We start from the raw sequence: 17076 nt of genomic DNA, 5'->3' as shown, positions 1-17076 counted from the left end.
TGTCCGCGAACAATTTTTCTATATCGTGTTTGCGCCTTCATCGAGCTAGTAATAGTCACCAAAAAGTTAGTCAATGACTGTGAGTCTTGCTCAACGAAATCAGCTAATGAACTTCCGGCAACACCTCATGTGGTTGTCGATATTGATTTGGAATGGATAACATAAGCACAAAGCAAAGCGAAGCCTAGTAAACTCCCAAAATACGAGCGAGATGCCAAACAGTATGCGGTATAACCACGGTAATCAACGAACCAAATACGATGATACGTAATACCTATGGTAATGCTACAACTGCAGGCATGAAAGTGTTCAATGCTCAAGTAGCACCTGTAATAAAGTCCAGCCATGTTTCCTTAAACTCCGTAACCCCTTCAATGTATGCGCAACCCTCGATCCAGTATCTCAACAAACGCCTCTCTGTCCCTCTTTCCCTTCCTGTGCGCGATGGAGGCAAAACAGGCACCATCGTAAAGGAGCAAACATTCAGTGTAATATGTGAAGCACCTTGTGCCAGGCGGCGCTGGGCACTCTCTTTCGTCGTTGCAAACCGTTTACCACCGACCAATGCCCGAAGCTCTCGTCGTCAAAATCCGTTTCTTAATCATGTCTAGGCCGCCGTCCTGTTCAGCCACCGCGGCCGCCGCGTCCCTTTCTGCTGCTGGTCCGGCTCATCGCCACGCCGCCGTTGGCGCTAGACTGTCTGCTCATAGAGACACCCCCAAGCGCCTTAGCAGGAGACTGGTGATGAGACGGAGTACCCGAGCGGCCGCCCTTTGACGGGGTGCCGATACCGAGACCATTGATTGGCTCAGATCTTTCGGGCTCGACAGGCTCCTTGATCGGGGGAAGACCAAGGCGCTGCCTGAGTTCGTTCTCCGACGGCCGCTCGCCCTGGACAAATGACACAAATCTGCGGTCCTTGACCGGGAGCGACACCGATTGGAGAAGCTTCATGCTTCCATGCTCAGTCTGTAGATTGGCGCCCATGCCGTTAAGCTGGTCGTACTGCTTCAGGGCATGCATAACCATCAAGTCCCCGGTCACGTCGTCATTAGCCAGTGCTGCCGGTGTGTTAAACTCAGACTGCTTTGCATGGCCCTTGACGTATTGTGACGGGAAGGCAGGAGGCTGCTTAGGGTCCTGACTGCTAGTCAAACGCTCAAGGTTACCGGGGAAGTCGAAGTTAGCGAGCATCTCCAAGCCCATGAGTTTGTCGTCAAAGTTGGGATTGTTAGCCCCACTTTTGTTGCTGCGAGTAGCGTGCGAAACGTTCCTCTCCATCATCGGCGCCGACGGAGCCGACTCCGAGTCGAGATCATCAGGGTCGCCGCTACCGGAAACACTACCCTCGGGTGACGAGATAGGGCGCCCATAGTCGTCAAACCGTGGCTTATGGGTAAGAATGTATTTGTGCGCAGCCAAGGCCGACTGGTTGTAGGTCATTGACAATTCCTTGTCCGTGAACAGCTTGTCAATGCTGTAGATGGGGCCGGTGGTCTTGCGTTGGACCAGACGGTCGGTCTGCCATAGGGGTGTAGTGCTGTTGGGGTCGAGTGCACGGCGCTGTGGCGCTGGAGAACCGTCGTCATCATTCATGTTGCGCTTTCTTTTCTTGCTGTCCATGCCGTTCATCTCCTCCATTTCTCTCCGCAGGCGGGTGGCCCGCTTGCCGTGTGTGCCTCCGGGGCTGGCTGGGTTTGTGATGCTGAATTGGTTGGGGTGTAAGAGGAGTGCGGACGCATCGGCAATCTCGAGGGCCTCCTTCTCCTTGTTGAGCCGGTATTTTTTCGAAGTGATGATGTTGATCAGTCGGTCGCGGAGGGTCGAGGCAAGCGCCTTGTGTTCTCTGTTCGCAAGCTCCGTCTTATAGGCATGCGTATTGAGGTATTCGGCGATCTTCTTCTCGTAGTCAAACTGCGGAACCAAGAGTCAGCATTGGCACTTTGACTGGCGGAGCGTTGAACGGTTATGATCGGGAGACGTACTTTAAATTTGGTGAGAGCATAATCGCGTTGCTCTGCAAGATCCTGTACGTTCTCCATCCACTTGGCAAATTTGGGGCCAGCCATGTCAAGGAGGGATCGTGGACCACCGTCGGAGTCGGCGCCATTGAGCTGGTTGAGTCGTCTCTGATCCTCTTCGAAGCTGTCCAAAGGTCGATCGACATAGGGGTCGACTCGCATGACCAGACTGGTGTCAATCTGAATCTTTTGTAGTTGTTCGCGAAAGGCCTGGTCTCTGTCCTTGCTCCATTTGTCGGAAAGGGTTGCAATGCGTTCGGCAAGCATTTGGCGTCGCTTGTCTCTCTTAGACTGTGACTGTGACTGACCGGGAGGAGGAGAAGCGTTGGAGCGGCGATCAGGCCGCCCGGAAGGTGCGTCGGCCATGGTAACGTCGGTAGAAGCCATGGCGAAAGGGGGGTCCTCGTAAATATGTTTCTTGGTTGCCTGCTTTTTTATTGTATCCGGACCAGGTAAGACCAGGCGAGGCAAACCTCAAGGCGAGGCTGGTGGGCGGAAAAAAGAGAGCCCCAGTGCAGAGATTTGAGGCTAGAGGACGAGTAAGTCAAAGTCGACTGGACGACGGGAAGAGAGCTGCCCTCGTCCGCCGATGGACGGGCGCGCAGAATGGTTACAGCGCAAGGGCGAGAGAAAAGGAACGGCTTCTGGTGGTCGAAGCGGGTTTGGACATAGTCCTCATGGGATCTTTTGTGTATAATTGTCGACAGCGAGGGTACGTATGGTGCAGATGGAGAAATATGGAGTGGCAGAATGAAATGGGGTTGACAGCAGGTTGAGCCGAAGCAGAAGGACCGGAGAATGCAGTGCGGCACTACCTAGGTAGGTACAGGCAAACCAGCACAGGGAGGTCAGTGCAGGTCCCGTCGGCTCATTGTCCGGCCACCGGGTTGAATAATACTGTAGGTTGCTGCACAGCGCTTGGTTTCACCTTGCCCTGGCAGTGTTTACTGACTAGACATACAGTCCGGTGATCATGGAAGCTCCACCGCACAGGCGCTGTACCTAAGCGAGAGCAGTCTGCCGCAGGAAGCAGCGATAGGTTTGTATGAGCCGAGCTGATTGCTGAAGTGGATAAAGCTGAGATTCGCTCCGTCTTGTGGCTCAACCTGCGATGTGGCTGACTTGTATCATGTACATATACGCAAATTGCCTGCCGGAAGGAAGCTGGAATCATCCACTAAAAGCTTATGGCAGGAGCCGTGTAAGTAGAGTGGTAAAAAGATCTGTGCGACTCGGGCTGTCCTTCAAGGAACACACTTCTCGTCGCTGCCTCTCACCGTGAAAGTGGGGTGAACTGCACAAACAGCGGAGCAAGCCCAGGGCAGCCCAGGGCAGCAGCTATGTACTAAGGTAGGTATGTACGCAGTAGGTAGGTAGTAGTATGTGCGGGCAGGCAACGTCAGGGCGGGCAGCTGTCCCATCGCATCATTGCATCCCGCTTCCCATTCAACAACCTTGAAGACACCCCCCGAAACTTTACAGATGGACTAGAAGACATAGGCCATCTTCAGCACACAACCATGGAACACCTCTCGATAAACGATCAACCCCCACCGCCGCCCTTCCCTCAGGGCCCCGGCCAGCCTGGACCCGGCATGCCCCCGCCGGGACTCCTAGGAGGCGGCCGTCCTCCCCAGCCCCAGCAGTTGCCCGCGCAAATGTTCACCACAGCTGCCCAACTCCTCGACCTGACCGATAGTAAGAAGCAATATTGTGGACATATCTTTTGGACGGGAGGAACTAGGCTGACACGAGCGGCGGGGTACCAACAGAGAAGCTAATGGTAGCATTGCGCGACGGACGAAAGCTCACGGGCATCCTCCGCAGTTGGGATCAGTTTGGTATGCCTCCATGAACCTACCTCTCTCTTACAACACATGACCACCTATACACGCACGCACGAACGAGCACGAGTATGAAGAGGTAGCTGTGTTAACGCGAATCCACTTTTTTCCCACCATACTAGCCAACCTAGTACTACAACAGACAAAGGAGAGGATATTCGTGCCTCCAGGCACGCAGTCACCCACCCAGACCAGGGGGCTCTACGCCGACGTCGACCGGGGCCTCTTCGTTGTTCGCGGCGAGAACGTTCTCCTCATGGGCGAGATCGACCTTGACCGCGACGACGACCCGCCCCCGGGCTACGACCCTGCCGACCTCGAACTGGTGCAGACACTAGCCAAGCAGAAAAAGGCCGAGGAGAAGGCCAAGGAGAAGCGCAAGATCAAGAAGCTTTCCACCATTGGCTTCGAAGGGGAGAACGTAGGCGAGGCGCTTCTGTGAATGATATATGAATCACCCTCAAATTTTACAAATGGGACGGAAAGAAAGAGACGGGAGGAGAGACGACCAAAACTTTAACTTGTTATGATTTATACCTACATACCCCTGAAGTGGAAAGGGAGTGTCGAAGGAGGGAATGGCATGAGCGATTGGAAGCAGAATATTGTGAAATGCTATCCACTCAGCTGCGACTTCATACGAATGGAAGACCGCATGAAGCCTTACACCAAGGTCGGCCCAAGAAGACACCAAGTGTATTTTACCGTTAGAAAATTAGCAATTCGATGGATTGCCTCGAATCGAACCTGGCCACTACTGACTATGATCATGTTGGGAAAGGATAGCCCAGAGAGATATCCACGACTAACATTCTTTCCTAGGACTAGTCACATAGCCGGCACAAACCCATCGACTTCAACATCCTCCCACCCACCCGCCATCATCGATAACTACGCCGAGCTCGGGAAATGAGGCGTTGGCACTCATGACCAACCAACCGATTACCCAGCATCATCAAACTGAAAGATGATATGCAGCAAGTACTCAACCACCTGCTGCGGGGGTTGCGTTCCACATGCCAACAAAGGGGGGGTTGAACTTGTTTCGGTCGGAATAGGGAAATCCAATGTACCTCACGTTGATCCACTGAGGGTTCTGTATAAGCCGCTGGGAGATGTCGTTGTGGGCTGGGTTGGGCTGGCTGTAGGCCATCACTAGGTCTTTCGTAAGTCCACCACTATAAATCTGTGAAGTCGTCCATGAATGTATGGTTGGGCGTGGTGGGTAAACTGAAGTTGTACCAGCCCCATGTCGAGGGCGTGGCGTAGGGCTTGAAGGTCTGCAAACGCAAGAAAGAAGAAGGAGGGTAAGATGCCACAATTCCGGGTGCAAGCTCACTTGGGCTATCTCACGGTCATTGTCCTAGGCAAACCTTTATGATATACTTATCGGCGCAGTTTCAACTTGCTTGGGGCAAGTTACTTAATCTTGGCGGGCCCTTCTCCTCATCCTCATCTAATCGGGCACCACCCTAGGGCAAATCATGGATCGTCGACATGGTGAAGCCATTATTGGCCTGTCCACCCGATTGTCTGGGGGAAAGTGAGGGGAATAGCTGTCCGGGAGAAGGTAAAGTTGGACACATAAAAGACATTTAGCTATTTCTCATTGTCTCCGGTCGCCGTTGTCCCCAAGGTCGTTGATTGCGGGGTGCATTGGCGTCGTTGTGAACGAAGAAGCTCGGTGGGAGAACCTCGAGATGAATCTTCCACCATCCCGGTGCAACATGTGTTTTCAAACATGAACGATGGACCACCCAACGACAGCTGTACGGATAGTCCCGCACAAAGGAAGCCTCGGAGATGAACAGCCCCATGGGTAAGAGGAGTTGTTTGCCATGTGCGTGGCTGCTCTAGCGAGACCGGGAGTGCCGTCCACCCGCGATTCGAAACGTCCCATGCTCCACCGGATGGAGGCTGTGTGGAGATGTGTTTATGGAGAGAATCCATATCCAAACGGATCCTTTCAGCCGGTCCCATTGTCAAAAACCGCCGGCAACTGAACTCAAACAGGTATGGCAGTTTTCCGAAGCTCAAGGCATGCAACGGTCCTTGCGATGATCGATGGTAACAGTTCGCCGCGACTGTGGTTAGGGTCAGTATCTGCCCATTTTTTTTTATTCTTGGTGTATGTCTTTCGCACGTGTAAGGATGTTGCTATGGAAAGAAGCTTTGATACCTCGCTCGCTTTTGTCAATAAAAGTGAAATGTCACCTTATAAAGCAGTGAATGGAGCCGCGAATGGGAATGACCCCACTACCGACGAACCTTATGCGGGGACATGGCAGGCGCTAAGAGCTTCCCGGCTGCCCCTGCCCAGCCGCTGTGCCATCAAAGAGCCCGCTCATGATTCGCTGCGGCCAGCACGAACCTGGCTGTCGTTGTCTGGAGGTCTGGCGCATCCATCCGTCAAGGTAAACAATTAAAACATGCCCCGTTTCTTCCTCTCCCTTTAAATGTCCTCAACAAACACACTACCTCTGCTTCTACCCTTATACCAACACTCGGCCGGCTAAAATTTCAAGTTAGCGACATCTGGTCTTGATCTTCCGGCATCCGGTATCTGGCGCATTTGCTTGTATCGGTACGTGTCCGCCCTCCCACGGTCATGCGACAAGGACCATTCCTGTTGCCCAGCCCAATGTCACCCGCCAACAAATGACATACCAGCTGCGCCCGCCGCTAACTTGTGCAACCACTTGTCGCAGCTCACCAAACATCCTTCTGAACATATCCAACATTTCTTGGTTGTCGCCATGAGCTCCTTTCTTACGACCGTGTACGTTGAGCCCTCCCCCTTTTCCCGCCCTTGACAGGCCCATCGCGAATAGTTGGCGATGCGATGACGTAATTTGGCAACGAAGCGAGGACAAGCTCGCTCGCCGTCGCATCCATCTCCTTTCCAGGAGGTGCAACACACCGCATAACTGGAAGGTCTTTCGACCTCCTCAGTAAAGCCATGAATTCTATCTTGTGTGGGATAGCTGTTAACATGATTTGCCGCTAGAAATCAGCGGACGCGCAACCAGTTCCGACCTCGGGCGAGCGGCAAGGGCGGTGCGACCAGCTACCAGCTGCGACAATATGCCGAAGCAACACTTGGCGGAGGAAGTTTGCGCAAAGTGGTGAAGCTGCCTGAGGGTGAAGACGAGAATGAGTGGTTGGCTGTCAACAGTGAGCATCAACCCCGCCGACCCAGCTTGTTTTGCTCCAGGGCCATCCGCTGACCCGCTATGCTAGTGGTGGACTTCTACAATCAAATCAACCTCCTTTATGGCGCCATTACCGAGTTCTGCTCTCCCCAGACTTGCCCCGAAATGAAGGCGACCGACGAGTACGTTTCCATCACAACATCATACACCGCGACCAACACACTGACAGAGTTTAGGTTCGAGTACTTGTGGCAGGACACGGAGAACTACAAGCGACCGACCAAGATGCCTGCGCCCGCTTACATTGAACAGCTCATGAGCTGGGTCCAGGGCAACATCGACAACGAGGCCGTCCTACCAAGCAGGATTGGAGTTCCGTTCCCCAAGTCCTTCCCGGCGCTGGTCCGCCAGATCTTCAAGCGCATGTACCGCGTTTACGCTCACATTTACTGCCACCACTACCCCGTCATTCGGGAACTGGGCCTGGAGCCGCATCTCAACACCAGCTTCAAGCAATATGTGCTATTTATCGATGAGCACAACCTGGCAACCGGCAAGGATTTTTGGGGACCGCTAGGCGACTTGGTCGACAGCATGTTACGCAGCGACTAGACGACAGAATCTTGTATGGCTTTGGCATTGGCGCATGGTTATTTGACAGGGCTAAGCACGTAGGCGTTAGGTTGGGTGCGGGTTGGTTCCATTACAGGCATTCGTTTTCGTTTGGTATGGTGGGCTGGCAACGGGCGCTGATAGAAGGGATTAAGGGACCACGGAATTCAGGAAGGGACGCGCATCCCATGCTTTTGATGGCGCGTAAAGGGCACCGGGATCTCTTTGGGTTTTTGTTGTTTCGTTGTAGAGAGGGACAGAGAGGCCTGGAGCTTCTCGTGGAAATAGACGCTTTTTGACATCACGAATGCTGCCGCAGCTTTCACTTCTCACGGAACTTCATGTCAATGTCGAGGATGCATGCAGTGCCGATGCTCGGACGGGATGGCAGGGCACCGATAACGTTATCGGGATGTTGCTTGCCTGCCCCACTGCACTTGGCACGAACGGGCAGTTCCGGAGAAGAAGCTCTGGGCAGTTGGCGGGCTAAAGAGTCTTGGCAGAGGCACCATTACGGCGCAGCTCCAGGATTTGCAGCCTGAGGCAGACACGGTTTTGCCGAGCGGCTCCAAACCCACCCGTTACCTTGACAAAACTGAACCGGAGCTTGAATTCACGACATCGCGGTCCCCCGTCCACCCGTAGCATATCCCACACGCCCATCATGTTGTCGCGACAGGCCCTGCTCCGCCCCGCGCGGGTTCTCAACACCCAGGTCCGCACCTATGCTGCTGCCGCCGCCGCCTCCAGCAAGGTCAAGCCTCCCGTGACTCTCTTCGGTCTCGACGGCACCTATGCCACTGCTCTGGTACGCCCTCGCGCCCCGGACCCCGACGTCACAAGCAATTGAAGCACCCTCGAGCTCCCGTGTTCGTAGGGTTATGTCGATTGGAGCTCTCCCACATCAGCCAAACCGACAACCGAACGCAATGGACCGATAGACAGAATATCAGAGAGCTAACATAGTTCCCTGCGTCATTTACACATGATATAGTACACGGCCGCCGTCAAGACCAGCGCCCTCGAGCCTACCGCCAAGGCCATCAGCAGCCTCGGCAACCTCCTTGCTAAGGACCCTAAGCTCGCCAGCATCCTCGAGACCCCCACCCTCTCCCCCGCCGACAAGAGCGCCATCGTTGCCGAGCTCCAGAAGAGCGTCGGTGTTTCCAACGAGACCGTCAAGAACTTCCTTGCCACCCTCGCCGAGAACAACCGCCTCGGTCTCCTCCCCAGTGTCGTCGCCAAGTTCAGCGAGCTCATGAGCGCCGCCCGCGGTGAGGTTGAGATGGTCGTTACCAGCGCTCAGGTACGCTCGCTTTGTTCCGTTACGTTGTTTGATGGTGGGCAAAAGAAGAATCAGAAGGAGGAGGGAAACTACGAGGGCGATGACGGAAGGGGAGCCGAGCTTATGGGGGGATTTTATACGACCAGGAAGAGGAGGACGACAATGAAATTGGGCTTGGACATTGGCGGAAGCTCTGGCTGGAATTGGGATCCTGGGTGAACCGAAACACAAGGAGATGGGAAACAGAAGCGCTAACGAAATGCTGAACTACCACCATATAGCCCCTCGACAACAAGACCCTCAACCGCCTCGAGTCCGCTGTTGCCAAGTCCCCCTACGTCGGCTCTGGCAAGAAGCTCAAGGTCACCAACAAGGTGCGTTTATCTCACACCATTCCAACCCGGCAAAACTGGAGCTATACCCGACCCGGCTGCTTGGTGAAATTAGGCAAAACAACTACTTACCTTCTCTCTTTTAATTTGAACAGGTCAACGCCGACATCATCGGTGGTCTCGTCGTCGAGATCGGTGAGCGCACCATCGACCTTTCCGTCTCCTCCAAGATCGCCAAGATGAACAAGCTCCTTAGCGAGGCCCTGTAAATTCTACAATTATCCGAGTTTCCTAAGAAGAGCAGAGCAAATCTTATAGCATGAACAACCTCCAAACCGACCGACTATTACGGCTCTCCTGATTGCGCGTCTCTACTGGAATGGGCGAAAGTGAAGCAGCGCATACGTTACGTCATCTGCTATAAAAGGGAGTTAAACTCCTGTGTTGCGGACATGGTCTTTGGGGCATCAGCAGCAGCAGGAAAGACGGGAGGAAGGGGGAAGAAAAGGGGAACGAACCCCCTTTTGTGTGTAGGATGAGCTTGGAATTTTAAAAGATTCTACAGCCAGTCAATTCTCTCTCGAGAGTGTCCCTCGTTGTTTCGTGTTTTGGACTCTTGTTGTTGCCACAAAAAAAAGGGCAAAACAGTGCAAAGGTTTCCTGACATGTTGCACTGGGTTTATGGGAGGTGAGTGTTTCCAAGATTATTCAGGCCCATATTCAATTTCAGCAGGCATGCATGGCCGTGGTTGTGTTACCAGAGGCATAGACCTGCTTGACGCATGACACTTGCTTCGGCTGAGATAATCGGGCCCGATCAATACGTACCACTTCCTCCTACCGGACAGCAACTTACCTACTTATCTACCTTATCTTACCTACTCTGTATACGACATGCCGTCGCTGTCAAGAGTCTGCACATTCGCTGCGTGGTTCGAGGCGTTTAAACAGTGAAAAGAGACATATCCAATGCTAATACGGGGGTGTCTTTTGACACTAAAAATAAACACTATGGTATATACATGCTAATGATAAAACCATATAGGCACCTAAACTCCGTATACATAATCCACATCTAGTAATGAAACACCGAGAAAAAAACAGCTAGTTGATCGAGCGGATCGAGAGGTAGCCTTGTTCACCTTTGTGCTACTATATCGCTTTCTCTGTCCTGATTGAGATACGGGCTCGACATCATCCGTCCAAAGTCCAACTCATTACGCATCATCGTCGTATGTCCAAGCTTACTTCTTCCATTAAACTTCATCGGCCGCTTGTCAGCCATGCTGCGCCCGCGTATTTCGGGATATCGTGTCGGAAATCTTCGAGGATGTGTCTCAACGACGTTTGGTTGGGACTAGCACAGCCTTGGCCTTGGGCTGGCTGTAATGTATGCGTCTCTGCCGATCCCAATTGCTTTTGTCTTGCATTTTATCTTATCCTCCCTGTTATGCACTTTGAACCCCCCCTCTGTCGATTGTCCAGGGCCTCACAATCCGGCCAACAACTGATTCGACTGCATTAGATCCACGGCGTTGGTGACATTTCTCGCTCCCCCTCTCCCCGTCTCTATCGTAATGCTGCTAATCGTACCTCCTTCTGGAAAGCCATCAAGGTTCGCCGGCCGGCTGAGTACTATGTACCGGTCCGGCTCTTTCTTCAAGTCTGCAAGCTCTACCATTTACTCGGTGTCGTCAACGACGGTTCTGCCGATGACGGCATGTCCGAACTCGCCGCCTCAATTGGCACCTCCGCTTCCAATTCGGCAAATTGGTGCCCGGGGTGTTCGACGGGTCGGCTGTACGCGTGGTGACTCGGACTGCCACTCCGACTCTGGTGACTCGCACTCGGCGGCCAGACCGGTGACAAATGAGCTTGTTCCGCCTCGGCAGGGTGTCCAGGTGGCGGCGTAGTAGGCGTACCGCATTTGAACATGGAGAACCGGCTCATGTGTCTCGATGGCTGATGACCACACTCCGACGCCGCCACGGTGGACGAGACCTCTCCCGATAGCTCGAAAAAAGGTTGCAGGTCCTTGGGCGGCACGGGCGGGGGGTTGCTGATGATGCTGACGAGATCAGCAACACCATCACCATCACCACCATCGCCTTTGCTGCTGCTGAGGGTTCCAATGTTTTCAATGGTTCTTCTACGCCGTAGTAGTCGCTTTTTCCGCCACCAGCGTTTAAAGAAGAGGAAACCCACGGAGCCGGCAGCGAGGAGGGCGACGGCTGCGGATCCAACGCCGATACCAATGGCCGCGCCGGTACTTACGCCGCCGCCACCGCCGCTACTACTGCTCGTCGACGTTGCTAATGGGTCGTCGGTGATTGTTGGTTGAGGTGTCGTCGGTAAGGAGGTAGCGGTTGCCATGATGCCGGAGTTATCCTGCTCCGAGGGTTGGATGTGCCCCCCGTCTGACATTGCTCCAAGGACGACCTGGATGCCATAGGCGCCGATGCCGCCTCGTCGCTCGGATACGGTGGTGTGAGGTCCGATGGTTCCATCGGATACGACAGTCACACCCATCAGAACCTCGGCTCCCTTGGGGAAGGATGTGGTACATGCTAGTGCCTGAGCGGTGTCGTCGGCGCAGGTAAATGTGAGGGCACTGTCTTTGGTGTTAGTATTCTGACAGCTTTTTTTTTTTTGGTGTAGAAGAAGGTTTATCGTACGCTCCGCTCGGACAGCACACAACTGCCGTTTGAGTCTTACCCGCTGCCTCTGTGTCTGTCACAGGCAGCCCAGAGCGCGAACATGGTGCTGTCGTGTATCCCTGGGGACAAGAGCCGGGGTTGTAGTAGTAGGATGGGTTCGCAACGTAACCATCAGGAAAGCAATTCGAATCAGGTGTGTAGAGAGGACCGTGGATGTATTCGGATGCGGTCCCCTTCCAGACCTGATATATTTGGGGGGTGTTGGTGGTACAACTGGCTGGTGGTGTGAAGGTCGTCGTTAAAGGGCCGATATTCGTCATGGTGGCGCCGCACTACGCATTCAAGCGGGCAGCTCTCTCTTAATGCGTCTCAGATCCAATGCCTGATAGAGATAAGCATTATAGGTATGGGTATGAGGGTCGGCGCGTAGGTAGAGAGAAAAAAAAGATGTCAATGTTTCCTTCGCGTCACTTGCTCGGTCGACAAGACTTGCTGCAACTCAAGCCTTTTGGTGGGAAAACAACAACAAAGCCGGGAGCAAAAGAGGTGCATTGTCTAAGTTCTCTTGTTTCTTTGATGACAGCCGGAAGAACAAAAACCTGAGACTAGTCCGCCGCCCCATGGACAAGATGGGACTGTTGGTGAAAGATGCGAGCTAGGATGCATATGGACGGGCTGGCGGATCGGCACACCGTCAGGGGGCCATATGCTACCCGTCCCCCACCTACCCACGCAGCAGGCGCTTGCTGGAAATGTAACCGATCGATGAACGGGGAGATGAACCTCACTCGTTTGGGCTTAGACGCGACAAGCAGGCCAATGGGAATGTCAGCCAATCTGGAATTTAGCCCCGGAGAGAGTGTTCACTTGAGAGCGGTCGGTCACCGTCAACTCGAGGCTTCTGCGTACGAGGCGGAATAGGTATTCGAGATCAACCGGATGCTCGGTTGTCGCGGTGAGGTTGGGGTAGTCGGAGTGAGTGCGATAACTTGAGTTCATGATGGGACTCGAGGTACATACACAGATTGGCGGATTTGTAGGTTATTTTTATCAACTCTCAGTGAGCACGTCGACAATCTCCTTCAAGCCATAGTGTTTGATGAGAGTCATCGACTTCTAGAAGTCTTAGCTGAAAGGGCGTAAACCCAACCGGGAACAATGGCCCATCATGCCCTTGCATTGCAGCAAAGCCCACTCCCGGAGCTGACTGACCAGGCGGAGATTGGGGTTTTGGTGGTGCCTGGCAGATATCAAGGGATGAGACATTGAGTGATGTTCACATCGAGCACCATGTATCTGTAGGTAGTAAGATATGCGCTGATATGAATGGCTGATAATAGGAGTAAGGCTATCCTGGGCTAAAGTCCCTGCCCACACCAAATGAATGAGCATGTTGACAAACTTGGCGTTTATCGCTGGTGTGTGATTTGGAGAGTACCGCGAGTAAACAGTGCTGCGTTACCTGTTTATGAAGTGGATTATAAACCCAGTGTACATAATAATGTTGGTGTTGCTCGTTAGGGCTGATTCATTGCTCCTGATCTACGCAGTTCGGTTGTACGACAACGGAACAGTTCTTTGGTCGGATTGAAGTCCCCGCGGGCCGATTGAGATCGCTGATCAAAACGGGGCGGGATCACCCACCAATGCATGTTTTAGCGGAGAACTGTAACTGTAACTGTAGCTCCACCTGTCAAGTTATGCCAAGACTCCAATCCTTCCAATCGAGCAGCTCCTTGACCTGTCAGCAGCTGCACTGCAGTGTCAACTGACTAACCGTCCATCATCTGGACTTCCTTCCTTCCTCTCCGAGACTCCAACAACCAAACTGAACTCCAACAACCCCTCCTTTCTTCCCCTCAACCACATGGAAATTCATCAAGACAGCGCCCAGCATGAACGCTCGAGTCAGGCCTCTTTCCGCAGCGACGACGTCGGATTTCTGTCATTCTTTTCACATGTCTTGCTTATCTCCCCGGAAGTGTTCTCCTAGTGTACAGTCGCATAGAGGTAGTTTCATGGAAGCAGCCAAGCAATCTTCACCTCCATCCGGAGAAGGGAACTCTGGAGCGAAAAATGCATTTGTTTGCATGCTCGACTCATCATCGGCTACGCTGTGTCGTTGGCGGTCACTCGCTTGACTAAGATTTCCCTATAATGACACCGTGCTGCTGTTCTCCTTCAACCCCTTTCCCTTCACTTGCCTTCGTATGCCTTGCACACAGGTCCTTCCTGGTAATTGTTGACAAGAGCGGGAAACTCCCCCGGATGCAGTGACGCTTAATCCACACCTAGCTGACCAACTTCGTAGTGTACCTGCTCTGTTTCGACTATTCTATTTGCAACGCCGCGTGAAGATGGAAGCCGCCATGATCCCGAGGGACGATGTATGGACAAGTTGCTTCACCTTTCTCGCTGCGACTCCTTCATATATCACCTATAGTAGTGCCCTCGCTGGAGCTTCGTCTCCTATCTAGCCCTCCACGACTCGAAGCTTAGTGTGCTCGCTTGACTTTTCCTATGTTCACGACCTATCCTTTCGCCTTGTTCACTTGTCCCTATCTCAAAATACTTCTTTTACCCCCTCTTGGAGAAGACGCGTGCTCGAGGCAGGTTCCTCAACCGCAGCTATGAAGGGCATTATCTCCGCGACTCTGGCCTCCGTTCTGGCCGGAACCGCTTTGTCTCAGTCATCTCCAAACACCAGGGACGAATCCGCTACGGAGCGTGTATGGTCCTCCATTGCATGGGTTATGCATGGTGACCGGAGTCCTCTCGATGTGCCCGGTTTTCCTCCTAATTTGACTCCCCTAGGTGCTCAACAACTCGTTGATCGAGGCCGCGTTCTTCGCAATCGTTACATAGTGGCTGCTCAAGAACCGGATAGTTTTGATGTTTCCAAGCTCATCGGAGCCAAGCTCGTGGGCCTAAGCACGAACGCCATCGACAACACCCAGCTTGATATCCTTACGGGCGCAGATAGTTACGACTTTCACAGTGCTCTAGCCCTCATGCAGGGCCTCTATCCCCCGTCAACACGTGTATTTAATGGTACGGATGGTATAGCAGCTGCTCTCCTTGCCAATACCGAGATATTGGATTATCCACTGGAAGGATATCAATATCCGGTCATCAGGTCATCGTCAGTCGACGACCCTGAATTTGTTTAGTATGAGAACGCCATGAGCACCACTTTAAATAAGAAATATCGCTAACAACCATGACTTTTAGCGTGGACGCAAATAAGCTCTGCCCCCAGTATCTGCGCTCTTTGGACAGCTTTAAGAACGACACTCAGGTGGAGAAGACCTACAATGAAACACTGGTCTTCTACAAAGCGGAATGGGAAAGGATCTTCCACGGTGACAACATCGCGTACCCCTCGGATCTGGCAGACTACCATCACGCTTACGAATTCTATGACCACATTCAGTATCTCTACGTACACGACAACGCCACGAAAAATCAACTAAACTCCTCCTTTGTCGAATACATGGGCAATCTCGCAGCTACCGAGCAGCGTGAAAAGCATGGAAACTTGACGGTGTCTGGAAAGGAAGAAGGCGACAAAATCCGCGCTATTGCAGGCCGCACCATGGCTGGCAAAGTTATGGAGTGGTTCGACAGCAATGTCCAGACAGAAGGACGCACCAACAAGCTCAATATGGCCTTTACCTCCATAGAGCCCTTCTTTGCGTTCTTCTCTCTGTCAGGCTTGATAGATGGTCCATCTGGTAATCAGTTCCGAAGCCATGTTCCCAACCCTAGTGCAGCGATGATTTTTGAACTCTTCTCCAAAGGCGGCAGCGACTCGGTATACCCTCCTGACGAGGATCTCTGGGTACGGTTCCTTTACGACGACGCCAGATCCGGCTCCCTTCCTCAAGAATACGCCCTCTTTGGCAACGGGAACTCGCAATCAGTCATGCCTCTCGCCGAATTCAGACATTCCATGGGAGAGATTGCCCTCAATTCATCGTCCCACTGGTGCGACGTCTGCGACAGTTCTGCCTCTTTCTGTCTCGTGGCCAAAGGTTCCACCGAAGGCGACGACAACAAGGGCGGCAGCCCCGACTCTAGCTCATCCGTCGTCTCCCACGATGGTCAGGGTCTCAAAATGGACCCCACCATAGCCGGCGCCATCGGGGCCGCCTCAGCAGTTGCCGTCATCGGACTCGGCTTGCTCGCAGCCACGCTCTGTGCCGGTCTCCGCTTCCACCGAGCCGGCTCGGAGAAGAGGCGCGAGCAGGAGCGCATGATTCACATGCTGAATCTAGGCAGCGCGTATAACAATGACAATAATCGGGCAGCGGCGCCTGATGCCGACGTGACGTACGCCAGGAACGGAATCCGTCACGAGCGCGTAGGAAGCTGGGAAATGCACAATGGATTCGGTACGAATCCGTATGGTACGAGCAACACGGACCGTACTGCGGGGCTCGATCGCGTTTATACCAATGATGCTGGCTTTTACTCACCAAGGCCCGGCGGCAGCTCGTCGAAGCGACCGGCAGAGGATGACCAAGCAAGCTACTTTGGCACTGTGCCGACGAAGCCGAGGGATTTTACCTTGCGAGATGGTGAGTGAGTGAGTGAGTGAAGGCGTGAGCGGTGCTGGGTGGGTAGGGAACCTTTTCAAATACGTTGATCTTTTCTTTTCTTTTTGCATACCATCGCCCTCGTTTCCCTCTTTGCCTCTTGGGTACTTCATATTGTTTACATGGCATCCGGTATTTTGCATTAGGTTCAGAAAATCTTGCGAAGTTAAAATTACCAGGAGGTGGCGTTCAAGGAAGTGAGAGTAGGGGTGGGAATAGGAATGGGTTTGTTTACTTTCTCCCTATTTTCCCCAGTCCACGTTACAGTCGACGATTACGAATTGCCGAGTGCCATGTATAGAGCAATATGGCTATGGGCGTTCAGGACTCGGGAGTGATCGGGAGCTCGTCGAAGCTTAACCGGTGGCTCAGCAAAGGGATATCATCTGGCCACAATGTGGTAGTATAGAGGGCAATACCAGTTGGAATACAGTCGCTTGTTAGGGCAGCTTTGAGTTGGTTATGTTCTAATTATTTCCTTGTCGTGTGAATAGCACATCCCTTACCTTACATGCACATGGATGTAAATGATATCTGAAGAGTGGCACCCCTTAACACTGATCGCACCTTTCTTC

At 53.0% G+C, this 17076-nt stretch overlaps 6 protein-coding genes across 6 annotated transcripts; 4 read left to right on the top strand and 2 right to left on the bottom strand.

Annotated features, from left to right (window-relative positions):
* Window positions 1-100: 100 nt before the first annotated feature.
* Window positions 101-3019, bottom strand: NCU01599 (hypothetical protein). Its single transcript, XM_951417.3, has 2 exons — window positions 1986-3019; window positions 101-1914 (listed from the first exon to the last, which is right to left on the bottom strand). The coding sequence occupies exons 1-2, from the start codon at window positions 2406-2408 to the stop codon at window positions 625-627; spliced, it is 1713 nt and encodes a 570-aa protein (XP_956510.2). The 5' UTR covers window positions 2409-3019; the 3' UTR covers window positions 101-624.
* A 258-nt stretch (window positions 3020-3277) lies between these two features.
* Window positions 3278-4611, top strand: NCU01601 (hypothetical protein). Its single transcript, XM_951419.2, has 3 exons — window positions 3278-3719; window positions 3794-3862; window positions 3988-4611. The coding sequence occupies exons 1-3, from the start codon at window positions 3542-3544 to the stop codon at window positions 4305-4307; spliced, it is 567 nt and encodes a 188-aa protein (XP_956512.2). The 5' UTR covers window positions 3278-3541; the 3' UTR covers window positions 4308-4611.
* A 1724-nt stretch (window positions 4612-6335) lies between these two features.
* Window positions 6336-7946, top strand: mob-1 (protein kinase regulator). Its single transcript, XM_951423.3, has 5 exons — window positions 6336-6449; window positions 6574-6644; window positions 6873-7039; window positions 7106-7199; window positions 7429-7946. The coding sequence occupies exons 2-5, from the start codon at window positions 6622-6624 to the stop codon at window positions 7592-7594; spliced, it is 450 nt and encodes a 149-aa protein (XP_956516.3). The 5' UTR covers window positions 6336-6449; window positions 6574-6621; the 3' UTR covers window positions 7595-7946.
* A 231-nt stretch (window positions 7947-8177) lies between these two features.
* Window positions 8178-10166, top strand: NCU01606 (ATP synthase subunit 5). Its single transcript, XM_951424.3, has 4 exons — window positions 8178-8437; window positions 8624-8935; window positions 9196-9288; window positions 9402-10166. The coding sequence occupies exons 1-4, from the start codon at window positions 8294-8296 to the stop codon at window positions 9513-9515; spliced, it is 663 nt and encodes a 220-aa protein (XP_956517.1). The 5' UTR covers window positions 8178-8293; the 3' UTR covers window positions 9516-10166.
* Window positions 10167-10196: 30 nt separating this feature from the next.
* Window positions 10197-12831, bottom strand: NCU01607 (hypothetical protein). Its single transcript, XM_951425.2, has 2 exons — window positions 11922-12831; window positions 10197-11857 (listed from the first exon to the last, which is right to left on the bottom strand). The coding sequence occupies exons 1-2, from the start codon at window positions 12221-12223 to the stop codon at window positions 10921-10923; spliced, it is 1239 nt and encodes a 412-aa protein (XP_956518.1). The 5' UTR covers window positions 12224-12831; the 3' UTR covers window positions 10197-10920.
* Window positions 12832-14533: 1702 nt separating this feature from the next.
* NCU01608 (hypothetical protein) lies at window positions 14534-16491 on the top strand (the record flags this gene model as incomplete). Its single annotated transcript, XM_951426.1, has 2 exons — window positions 14534-15072; window positions 15135-16491. The coding sequence occupies 2 exons, from the start codon at window positions 14534-14536 to the stop codon at window positions 16489-16491; spliced, it is 1896 nt and encodes a 631-aa protein (XP_956519.1).
* Window positions 16492-17076: the final 585 nt, after the last annotated feature.

This window comes from Neurospora crassa, linkage group II (assembly GCF_000182925.2).
Source record: "Neurospora crassa OR74A linkage group II, whole genome shotgun sequence".
In the NCBI taxonomy this organism is placed as follows: Eukaryota; Fungi; Ascomycota; class Sordariomycetes; order Sordariales; family Sordariaceae; genus Neurospora; species Neurospora crassa.
The sequence above is the reverse complement of the archived record's forward strand: the minus strand, read 5'-3'. Positions and strand labels throughout refer to the sequence as shown.